The sequence below is a fragment of the Rhinolophus sinicus genome, chromosome 2 (genome assembly GCF_057876585.1).
Source record: "Rhinolophus sinicus isolate RSI-liver-muscle chromosome 2, RSI-T2T, whole genome shotgun sequence".
NCBI classification, from domain to species: Eukaryota; Metazoa; Chordata; class Mammalia; order Chiroptera; family Rhinolophidae; genus Rhinolophus; species Rhinolophus sinicus.
Window position 1 is genome coordinate 113,859,876 of NC_142502.1, and position 12,308 is coordinate 113,872,183.

The following is a 12,308-nucleotide window of genomic DNA, read 5'->3' on the forward strand; positions in this document are numbered from 1 at the left end:
GGGGTTCCCTAATCCCAGGCATGGACATTTTTGCAGTTAGTGTCATATTGAGAGGTCACCCTCTAAAAAGAATAAGCTACCTTACAGTGCAGACAGCAACGCATGTCCTCACACCCACAGCGACATCACTGTGCTCAGTGTTTGAGTTCTTGATTATTTCATTCTTAGTGAGCAATACTTCACGGTCATGCTGATTTGCATTTCTGTCCCTGTTGCTGAGTTTGACCCCTTGCTGAGGTCGGGTCTGTTTTCTGTGAACTGCTCTTTCCTGAGATCATTAGACTCCAGTATTAGCCTTTCCCTTGCAATTCCCTTTACCTGAGCCTGGGCTTCATGTGACAGGCGGTGTCTGTGTAAGTGGCATGGTACACCTTAGCTGGGGACAGGTAGCTCCTAACACTGAAGGAGGCTTGTTGGACCAGCCCTGGGGTCTCTTTAAATCATTCATTCACTCAGCAGAGATGCACTGAGCCCTACCGTGTGCCAGGCCTGTGACAGCCCTCTCCCCACCCCTTGTGAGCAAGTAGCTGTACAGGGGTGACACCAAGCAAGGAACACGCACACGATGTCATCTCAGAACACACTTTCCTGCTGACCATCTGGTTTTGACTGTATACAGGTTTTTTTTAACATTGACGTCCTTACATTTGCCCATCGCATCCTTAAAATGAGAGGTCAGACCGAGCCCCCATCACCTTAGCAACTTGATCTTTGTGGTGCATGTGCTCTGTCCTTGGGTTTAGCTGAAGGGGTGCCCTCCTGGGCACCGGTGGCTGGGGTACTGCTCTCTGGGAACCTAGGGTAACCTTCACCTCACCTGACAGGCGGTTCCTTCCAGGACAGAACATCCAGCAGTTTGCAGATGTCCAGGCCCCAGAAGACGGTGCTAGCCCTTCCTCAGAGAGAAGGCAGGACTCTCACCTGCACAGGTAGAGCCACAAGGGAGTAGAAAAGTTGTGGCTGAGGGGTTCCCCTGGAGTGCTGCCTGCAGCATTTGCGAGTTGAACCCTCTCCTCACCCTGTGTGACGCAGTGGTGGGATGGTGGCTGGTAGGTGGGGTCACTGTAGGCTCATCCCCCCAAAGGGGTCTGGGCAGCTGCCACCATTCCCATCCTCTTGCCCAACCTGAGGCGCAGCGGCTTCCCCCACCCCCTGGACCAGAGGCTCCTCCAGCCCCCCAGGGGCTCTGCAGTTCCACTTCCGCCCCAGCTCCTAGTGGCTGAAGGACCCAAAGATGCAGGCCACCGGGGACATACTCCCCACCACCCGGAGCCCACCGCCTGCTGAGTTCCTGACCTTGAGGGCACTGCAGGCCACCGGGGACATACTCCCCACCACCCGGAGCCCACAGCCTGCTGAGTTCCTGAACTTGAGGGCACTGCAGGCCAGCAGGGGGCTGGGCACGGTGGGGCCCTGGGGGCTGAGGAGCTGGCCTCGCTGGAGGAGCTGCTCTGGACCATGGCCAGCCGCTCCAGTGGTGGCCACCCGCAGTGAGGCCACCCCTCTCGGGCCAGCCCCTCTCCATCACCCCCAGACCACCCTTCTTGGGCCACATCCTTTCGGTCATCCCTCCTCAGCCACACACCCCTAATCTCCCTATAGCCCTTGGCCCCAACATTGGGGTGCTCCTCTCCCTTTATTTCCACTCCTAACTCCTGCTAGGAGACGGTTTGGGGTGGGTCCAAGTCTGATGCCCCGTCCTGCATGGGGCCCCTCAAGGCTTTCACAGCCAAGGCTGGGAGTATGACCCTGGAGAAGGACAGACCTCAGAACTGGGGCTAGTCAGACACAGAGACTCGGGCTGCCTCTGGTTCAGTGGGTCTGGGTTCCCGAATGGGCACTTGCATGAAGAACTTGTAGGGAATAAAGTGCTGTCGTAGGAGGCCACGTAGGAAATGTATTCTAAGCATAGAGCTTCGGTTGTCTGTGATGGCCCAAGATTGTCAGTCGCTGAAATGCCCACAACTAGGGCACTGATAAATTATGTTCTATCAGAGTACCCTGAAAGTGTTTTTATAAAAGTTATGTGTGCAGTGTTGAATGAATGACCCTCAAAACGTAATGTAAAGTGCAAAGGGCCGGTGCGGGACGGGGTGGACAGTGTGCCACCCTTTGTGTTAGGGGGTCTGTGGGGTCTTACTGTTTGCTCCTGCGCAGGCTGGGGGGGGGGGACACGTTTTACTCTATGCCTTTGTGACTTTTGACTTTTTAGTCATGTAAATATATTGTCTATTCAGAAATGTAAACGAAATAACCAAAGGGCTTAATTTATATTAAACTTTGTTCTGTTTGCCTCTCTTTGTCTTTCTCTTTCTTCCCAATTCCCATGTCCTGTTTCTCCAGTTCACCTCTGGGGGGTTCAGAAAGATGCATCAGCAGTTTAGATTACTTACTGCAGGGGAAGATTTGAGTGCGGGAAAGGGCCCATCATGGGTGTTCATCTCTGGAGGTGGCTGTAATTTCACGGGGTCATCCTCTAAGACTCGTAGCAAATGGCTCTCAGGATAAAGCGGCCTACCCTGCACACCCCCAGCATGCCTCCTGGAGCGTCTCCTGGGGCTCGGCTTAAAACGGCAGCCAGGTCCGAGCGGAGCACCACGTGCAGGCCCTCGTCCCGGTCCTCTCTCGCCCTTGGCTCTCTTCTGCCCAATGCCTGCCTTGTTAGGGGCGGGTGGTGTTGCAGCTCCCATTCAGGTGTTGGAGAGGTGAAGGCACTGGCCCTGGCAGGTGTGCAGCCTGACTCCTGCCTGGACAGAGATGGCATCTTCTGTTGGCCTGTGGAGTCCGGCCCTGTTGTGCGCTGCTTGTCCGCCAGCGCCCAGCTGTGTCACATCTCCTGGTGTTGCAGTGAGCCTTTCACACGCACAGGCCAAAGTCACGTCCTATCAGACTGAAGTCCCTCAGGGAGGTGAGGTGGTGTTGAGACAGCAGCTCTGTCGCCATGCACTGGGCCCTGACCAGGCGCTGGATAAAGAGGTGACGGTGTGGCCCCCCTCCCCTGAAATGTGACATGATGATTCTGGTGTTTCCCATGCCATAAAGCTGCTATAGAGGGGCCTGGAATAGTGGCACTTAGCTTAACCTGGGGATTGGAAAAGGCTCCCCCGTGGTGTCCTTGCTTTGAACCTCGGAGGATAAGAAAATATGGGGGTGGGGGGGCAGGGGTGACTGGAGACTAAGGGACGAGCAGGATCTGGAGGGCTGCCTGCCACTGGGGCCGGAGAGGCAGGCGTGGGCTCAGGCCTCTCCTGGTCAGTGCAGAGGCACCGGGAGGACCGGCTGTGCACAGGCTTGCTGTGTTACAAGGGAGCAGATGCCAAACCAGGTGCCGTGTCTGAGTGTGTGCTGGGGGCCAGCCTCCGTCCTGCCTGCCTGCTCATCTGCTCTTCGGGGCACAACACAGCCGATGCTGCGCAGCCCCCCAAAATTAAGTCTGTGAGGCCACGGCAGTGCAGCTGCCTGGCTCTCCTTCCTAGGTGTTGCTCTGCTCCCAGGGGTCCCTGCAGTGCAGGGAGAGGGTGGGTGACCCGTGGGAGCGGCACTGAACCCATTGTTGGCTCTCAGCTCCCTGCAGGGAGTAGGCTCTGGGGCAGGAGGGCAAGGAGCTGCTTGGCAGGACTGTCCCTGTGGGTGCCTTGGATCTCGGTGAGGACCTGCCCTCACACCTGAGCACAGGTGGGGGGCAGAGGGGTACGGGTGGGGACATGGGGTGGGGGCCCATGGGGGGCACAGGTCCAGGCTGTGGATTTAAGGCCGACATGCTCTGGGTTTTGGATAGTTTTACCCAGTGATTTGTGTCATTTATGAGTGCTCAAGCTGCCTCCTCTTAAACCCACATTCATTCATTGATTCGAGAAATACTTACTCACCAACTGTGTATCAGGGCCTCCTGTGGCCTTTGAGGACACAAAATAAACACATCCTGCTCTGCCCCAATTCTCTGTCCACATTTTTTTTTTTTTTTTTTAAGATTTTATTAGGGAAGGGAACAGGACTTTATTGGCGAACACTGTGTACTTCCAGGCCTTTTTTCCAAGTCAAGTTGTTGTCCTTTCAATCTCAGTTGTGGAGGGTGCTGTTCAGCTTCAAGTTTTTTTCTTTCAGTCTTAGTTGCGGAGGGCGCAGCTCAGCTCCAGGTCCAGTTGCCATTGCTAGTTGCAGGGGGCACAGCCCACCATCCCTTGCGGGAGTTGAACCGGCAACCTTGTGGTTGAGAGAATGCGCTCCAACCAACTGAGCCGTCCGGGAGGCAGCTCAGCTCATGGTGCCGTGTTCAATCTTAGTTGCAGGGGGCAGAGCCCACCATCCCTTGCAGGACTCGAGGAGTTGAACTGGCAACCTTGTGGTTGAGAGCCCACTGGCCCATGTGGGAATCGAACCGGCAGCTTTCGGAGTTAGGAGCATGGAGCTCTAACCGCCTGAGCCACTGGGCCGGCCCCTCTGTCCACATTTATAGAACCGTATCTCTTGGGACAATAACCACATAAAACCAGTGTAAGTGACAGCTGCCTTGAAAGGGGCAGAATATAGACACATGACATTATTCATCATCCCATTGGGGGAAAGAAGGTGGCTTCTGCCCACGCTGTCATGCGGGTGGAGTCCTCCTGCCCATTGCCTGGAGGGAGGGTTGTCTCATCTGTGCCAGAGCCTCAGAGATGTCCAAGGGCCATAATTGAATCCCCATTTAGGTTCTCCTGTTATCCATCCATCCCTGTGTCCATCTTTCCATCTGTCCATCCATCCATGCAACAAACATGTACTGAGTGCCAGCCTCATGCGAGGCTCTGTTACAGACTCTGGGAACACAGCAGCAACAAGACCAGATAGACATCTCTGCCCTCATCTCACTTGCTTTTGGGTGGGAGATAAACAGGAACCAGCTGAGTGACGCTCTGTGACAAGGGCTAATGAGAAAGGATGGGGGGGGGGGGGCGGACCATCAGGAGGGTTGGGAGATTTGGGGTGAGGGGTCAGTGGGAGTGCTCCCAGTGTGTTGGGGGCAGGGTGCAGCTGAGGAGAGGTCAGGGAGGCTGAGGGGTGCCCATGCTAGAGCTTTTCCTCTGTGTGAGCTGCTTCCATCCACCTGAGCGGGATCCTCGCCTGTGAGGGGAAGGAACATGTGGGGGTTGCTGAGGACCTGGACGGGAGGGTGTGGGAGAAAGACGGGATCCAAGGGGCCTAAAGGGCTTTGGCCTAAGCAAGCGGACGTTTGTAGCTGTGTGAGGGATGTGGGATGGGGTGGCCACAGCATTGAGAGTTCATTGGGGGATCCCAGGGGTGGGGTCCAGGAGGTGACTAGAGTGCCATATGGGAGTCCCCATGTACAGGGGATGTCTAAAACCACGAACGTGGGTGAGATTACCTGGGAAGCGAGTATTGAGAGAGAAGAGGCAGCAAGGGAGCGATGGAGAGCTGGCATTGACCCTGACGAGGGCAGCCCTGGTGGACAGCTTGGGGAGAACCCGACTGGAATAGCTCACAGGGGAGCAGCAGAGGTCAAGAGAGCAAGACGGGCGGACCTGCAGGGGCAAGTCAGGACCGACTCCATGTCTTCTTTCTTGTCCTCCCTCCCTCCCTCCCTCCCCTGGGAGCCACCTCTGCCAGGTGACTGGGGGTAGGTGACCGGCTGCCTGCCCAGGCTTGGCTTTTCCAGGAGTGAGTGCTGTTGTTCAGCGCTGGTCCCCGCAGCACGGCAGGCGCCCTCCAGGTCGGCACCCAGCACCCACTTGCACCCACTACTGAGTGACAGCACACCGACTTCCTTGGGGCCTGCACCTTTGAGTCGCCAAGTGGTTTACATTGTCGTTCTCGGGAGATGATTACAAGTGACAGCTTGGCTGGCCGTTTGCTTTTTTCTCGTGTTTCTGATCATCATTTCTGGACTAGACGAGAGATCAGGACACTTTCTGGAAAGTTTGTAAATGGTAAATGTTTTAAGCTTCGAGGACTATACAGTCTCTGTTGCTACTCAGCTCTGCTGCTGTGGCAGGGATGCTCCCACACACGGCCGTCAGCGAGCGAGCGTGCCCAGCGGGCAGGAGTCCCCACACACCTGGCCCCGGTGCGGGGCCCCGCCTCCTGCCTGTGCAAATCTGAGTGACGAGTTAGCTGAGTGCTGCTCATGCTGCCTGGAGACCCAGGGAAGGGGCGCTGTGTGAGCCGCCCGGTGTGTCAGAGAGCAGACGTGCTGAGCGTGGGGACTGAACAGAGCCAGAGGGTTTGGGCCAAAGGCCTCGGTGGTGTCATAAGTGATGAAAGCACTGTTCTCTCTATGTTGGAACTTGTGGGTTCGGTTTCCAGGTTTCCCAGTCAATGGATAGATAGCCTTGGAATTGAACCTTTTAAAGTCTCTGTGGTGAGAATACAAGGTCGGACAATTAAGTTCGCGAACTCATCCTAGAAAACTTGCTACACACCTTACTGCTGAATATCACTATCATCACCTTCGAGGTACTCCCCTTGGGAAGATACGCACCAATGCCAGGGCCTAGTCCACCCTTCAAAGCAATATTGGAACTCCTTTTTCTGGAATGGCCATCAGAGCTGTCATTATATTACCCTTGATGTCCTGAATGTCATCAAAATGTCTTCCTTTCAATATTTCCTTTATTTTCGGATAAAGAAAGAAGTCATTGGGGGCCAGATCAGGTGAGTAGGGAGGATGTTCCAATACAGTTCTTTGTTTACTGGCTAAAAACTCCCTCACAGACAGTGCCATGTGAGCTGGTGCATTGTCGTAATACAAGAGCCATGAATTGTTAGTGAAAAGTTCAGGTCATTTTTGTCTAACTTTTTCACGCAGCCTTTTCAGTACTTCCAGATAGTAAACTTGGTTAACTGTTTGTTCATTTGGTGCAAATCCATAATGAATAATCCCTCTGATAGCAAAAAGGTGAGCAACGTCATCACAACAAGTTCACGAACGTAACTGTTAGGCCTCATAATTACCCTAGCCCTTTGCTTTCTGCTGAGTGCATCCAGGATTCCGGAAGTCATGGCTTCGATGTTTTGAAATTCCCCATAGAAAGGGAATTACCTGGGCACCAGCTTAAGACAGCAGGGGTTTCACTTTGAAATCACCGATAATTTTCTGAGCACGTGACATTTTCAAGCAGTACTCTGAGAAAGCCTTCTCGACAGCAGACACTTTGATGTGTGGTTTTGATGTGGGATCATTTTGATGGGATGGTTTAACTCTGCTTCAAAGAAAATTACTCACTTGATACACAAAGCCAGTGACCTGGTCCCTCCCTGAATGGGGCGGGGAGCAGGAAGGAGTACAAGTCTGGAGTGGAGAGCTGAGGCTGGAGGCTGGCCACATCTGACCAAGAAGTCACCTGTGACCAGGACTCACTTAACTGCCACAGTTGCCCCTCAGAAAGGACCCTGGGTGTCCTGAGCAGACCGTCTGCTCTTGCTCTAAGGACTGGCTGGCATCTTGAATGGATGATATCCTATGTTCTCTATTTCTTCAAGTGAAAAGACCTATGTGTATGCTGGGGCAGGGGTGGGGACTTGTGGGGCTATTTAAACCACAACAGCGTCCTTTGCCCTCAGTTCTGGGCCGCACAGGAAATCCTCAATTAGATGTGCGTGGTCTTGGAACTCTGAATAACATGCAGACATTACACTGAATAGCACAAAAGTCCCTTTGAACAGTGGTTTGGGGACAGGGCTAAGACTCTTTTACAGGTGAATCTACTTCTTACAGACTTTTAATAATTTGTGCATTTTTAAAAATTATCAAAGCAACATCAGAAGCCATAGATACTCAAAAACTCAAACAGCAAAGAAATGAGCAAAACAGAAAATTGTTTGACTATGAGTGGTGGTTTTCCCAGGCTGCTTCCAGAAGGCTGCAGGGTCAGAAGCTTCCCCAGTGTCACCCATGTCACCATGGTGCTATTTCGTCCTCAGGGCAGCCCTGTGATGGGGGTTGGTGCCTGACCTCGGGTCACCTGGCAGGGAGTGAGGAGAGTTCTCCTGGCCACCGTCGGGCCACCACCTCACTGCTGCCAGCTGCTTGTGTCCCCGATCCCAATGGGTACCCCAGCAGTGTCCCCCTTGGAGTCCACTGTCTTGGCTGGCTGGGAACCTGGGTGTGGGCCTTCCTCTGATGACAGGAGCGGATGCAGTACCCATGGCTGGTTTACTTTGTTGTTGTTACATGTGGCCACATCACCAGGAAGTCCAGCAGGACACTTGTGTGACCACACAGGGAGTGCCTCCTCTTCATCCCTGTCCCCCAGGATTGACCCTAGAGCGTAGTTGGTGTGTGTAGGGTTCTGCATGTGTGTACGAATGTGTGTGCACGTGTCTGAGTGTGCACCTATGCACTCGCACCCTTCTGCTCTGCAGCTGGTCCTCCCACCCACCGTGTGCATAGGCCGGTGTCCATCTACTCCTTCTCCCTGCAGTTGCCTCCCCTTCCTGCCCCCTCTTCAGTGGGCCATCAATCCTGACTGTACCCTCCCGACATGGTCAGGCCGGATCCCTTCCTTCCTGCTCCTTCCATCTGTGGCCCCAGCTCTGACCTACTTACAGGATCAGAGTCACCGGGCAGGGGCAGGGGCGGGGCATCCCCCTCACCACGGAGTTTGAGGCCTGCCGCCCAGAGGAAGAGCCGGCTCCTCATGGCCACATGCTCCTTGGCCCTGGCTGACCCTTGTCCACAGCTCTGTGGCCCGTCCACCTGCTGAAGGGTACTGGGGTGTGTGAGGGCAGCCCACGCCTGACTCACCCTCCAGCACCTGGCACCTGTACATGGTAGGCACTCAGTGAAAGTTGGAACTGAAGGGAGCCAACAGGTGGGGATGAGGTTGTCACCAGGACCTTGGCTCCTGGACAGAAGCCCCGAGGGAGGGATAGGGTGTATGACAGAGGGAGGGGAAGAGCTCCTTAGTCTGCATCTTGCGGGCTCTTCCTCTACCAGCAGGTGGCGCTGTCCCCAGCGGTCTCGTCCCCCAGGCCCCAGCTGCAGACCAAGTGCACCTGCGGACAGCCTGCTTTCCGCTCCTCGCTTTACCAGGAAGCTGGTGGAGAGGTGCTCCATGGCCCTACAGGTCGTCCCATTAGAGCATCCAGGTGGCACTGAGTTTGTACCCAGGCGTCGCCCCTGCCTTGCATCCTGGACTGTTCACACCTGAAGTCACGTAACCACCTGGAAGGGCTGTGCCTCAGGTGTCGGTGGGCAGGGCCAGGCCCCTCTCTCTTGGAGCCCAGTGATCAGGACCATCCCAAAGGAGGAAATCCCAAAGCTGTGTCTTGGCATGTTTGCATATGTCAGCTTTTAGGGGTGGAGATGAAATCGTCACACATATCTACTTACAGTATTTAATTCACTAATTTGGACGCACATCTTTAAAAAGTCTGACATTTCAGCAAATATTAGCCTGTGCATTTCTGTATCCACACGGCGTTCTCCTCCCCTACACCCTAGCTCCATGGGGCAGCTTTGGTCACACTCACCTACATGCCTTTGGGGTCATGTCCTCATCAACACTGGAGACACTTTCTGGGCCACCCAGCATCATCGTCACTACCATCTGCTCGTTCAAAACACTGTACTTCAGTCTGTGTGACGCTAACACTGAAAAGTCTGTCCCCAGCCACGAGCACACACTGAATAATTTAGGACAGCCCGTTCTTCTCTTTGGAAGTAAATTCTCGATCATTATCACATAACACGGACTATGTTGCTTTTAAGAGGTTTAAAAAAACTTGACAACAATAATATCCAACATTTGCAATTGTGTGTTCATACGTCTAAGAATAAGACAGAAAGAGAAAGCGGCCATCCGCTGGGAGCACATGTTGGGCAGTAGCAGAGGCCGCGGCCGCCCCCCTCCCCCACCCCTCTGGCTGCCCCTGTGGCCTCTTCGACCTGGTTAGGACCTCAGCACCCAGGGATCCTTTCTCTTTTCCAGCTGTGCAGGGTGCTCTTATGCCTATTTCATTAATTCTCAATCTCCCTTATTTTATAATAGAAAGATAATGTTGTGATGTGTTTCCTTTAAAGCTTTATTGAGGAAAGTTTCAGACATACGTACAAGTAGAGAGCAGTACAGCGCACTGTCCTGTGCCCATAACTCAGCTTCTGCAGCTGTCAGCTCACAGCCACTCGCTTCATCTCTTCCCCTACCCACTGACATTACTGACATTGTCCCCTCGGGGTTGTTGTTTAGCAAATCCCAGACACATGTAATTTAATCTGTACAGACTTCAGTGCATGTGTCTAAAACTCAGGACTCTATCTTTAGACGTAACTTCAATATCATTGCACCAAAAAAATACAGGAGCTTCTTAATATCATTAATATCAGCATTCAGATTTCCTTGACTATCTTAAAAATGCTTTTATATGTTGTTCATATCAGGGTCTAAACAAGGCGTGCACACTGTAGTTAGACAGTAACATCACTGGGAAATGGTAGTGCATTGCATGGCGCCTGACACATTCGCCATCGTCCTCATTTTTCTTGCCTTTTCCTTGTTACAACAACGTGGTAGAGAATATCCTTATACAAAGATGTTTGTCTGGACGCCTGGCATGTGGGTGTGATGTGAGGTGATTGGGCCTGAGTGTATGACTATTGGTAAAGGTTCAGCCTGCCAAGCTGTGAAAGTACCTAAGAAAGAGACGATGAGAAGAGGGGAAAAGGAAGGATGGGAGGAGAAGAGAGTGGAGCTGGAGAAAGGAGGGGACGGGAACAATGTGCTGGGCAGGAGGGAGCGGGGAGGACAGGAGAAGGGATGTGTCTTCCTGAGCTGCCTGGGACTCACAGTTTGTATCCTGGGCTGGATGGCCTGCAGGAAGTGTTTGACTGCACATAGAGGGTGAACTGGGATCAAAGAGCCCTGCCAAATGGGACCAGGTGGCCGGCCAGCTTCCCGGAGGGAGGAATTCAGCCCCCCCCCCCCCCCATGCACGCTGATGAAGCACAGTGGGGACTGTGCTAGCCTCTCAGATCCCAGGGGCTTTCTGGAGGGGGGAATGGCTGCCCTACACAAGGTCAGGTCAGAGGTCTCCTGCTATGTAGTGGGTAAGGGCCACTTCCTGAAGGTCACCGTTTAGCCTTGGGGTCATCTTTTATTTCCTGTTTTTGCCAAGGATTTCAAGTTCAGACAGACACAAGAGTGGGAATACTAGTCCTTTAATAATTATCCCGTTGTATTCAGCCGGAAACATGAAACTGGAGGAAGAATAAAAGATCACTTGATGTCTCAGAAAAGCAGTGTGGTTCCATTTCTTGTCATACAAAAACTTAACACTTTCTGAGATTACAGGTAATTTTGCATTTTCCAAATTTTCTGTAATGAATATCATTTTTATCATTCCAGGGGGAAAAAGTGATTTTTTTTTAAAAAGTAATATTTTAAAATCACTTCTGGAAATAGATTCACTTCTCCTCCCCATTCTGTGATGAGGGACATTGTCTTTCTACCCACTGTTCACCATGGGAAATCTTGGCACAGAGGAAGCAAGCAGTTTGTCTCAGATGGCAGAACAGGTGTGGGCAGCCCGGTGTCCAAGAGCCAAGCCCCGGACCCAGGCTGGACCTGCACAGGTTTCTGGGCAAGTACGCTCCCCGCCCCTGACAGTGGCTCCGGGACTGGAGATGGCCCAGGCCTTGTGGTGTCCCCTCTCATTCACCACCCAGCTGGATGTGTGACCTCAGGTCAGCTCCCTGGGACCAAAGTCACATGCCTTTCTGACACAGTTGATACCAGGGCTGAACTTTTTCCTCCTCCCTTGAAAGCAGTTCAAAAGGATATCTGATCCCCTGAGTGGGAAACTCAGGATGACGCCCCACCCTCGAGGCCTGAAGGAGGCGGGAGCTCCAGGCAAGGAGGACAGCCATAACTTCTCAACTCCATCATCAGGGGGCTGCCTCTGGATCAATCGTTCAGGGTGCTCCCCGCAGCATGTGTGGGGGCATCTGGAGCCTCATTTGTCCTGTGGGTGAGGTGTCTGCGGTGGGTTCCAGGAGCCTGGTGCCCGGCCTCCCTCTATGAATATTCCAGCAGGAGAACTTGGGTGGGTCTGAGCTGTGTGGGCATGAGCACCATTTCCTCGAGGCCTGGCCAGGGCTTTGCCACCACCTGCTCGTCTTCCTGGCTCGTGAGGGGGTGAAGCAGGTAGAGTGTGGACGGGGCTGAGTGGCCCAGCGGCTGCAGTGCCCCCGAAAGTACACGGAAGTGTTCAGCCCGCAGGGTGGTCTCTGGGGTCCCGCTCCTGACCACGTGGTGCTGCTGAACTTTAACAAAGGAACAAAAGGAAAAGAAGAGCAGGCATGAGCGCTCTCA

At 53.5% G+C, this 12,308-nt stretch overlaps 1 protein-coding gene across 1 annotated transcript in view; it reads left to right on the forward strand.

Moving 5' to 3' along the window:
* The window catches only part of FAM178B (family with sequence similarity 178 member B), a 106,390-nt gene that overhangs the window by 20,739 nt on the left and 73,343 nt on the right, over positions 1-12,308 (forward strand). The window contains 9 exon segments of the mRNA XM_074333924.2: positions 825-908; positions 1,085-1,183; positions 1,186-1,218; positions 1,221-1,586; positions 2,816-2,982; positions 3,582-3,651; positions 3,654-3,675; positions 9,032-9,108; positions 9,111-9,189. Coding sequence (XP_074190025.2) covers positions 825-908; positions 1,085-1,183; positions 1,186-1,218; positions 1,221-1,586; positions 2,816-2,982; positions 3,582-3,651; positions 3,654-3,675; positions 9,032-9,108; positions 9,111-9,189 — 997 coding nt within the window.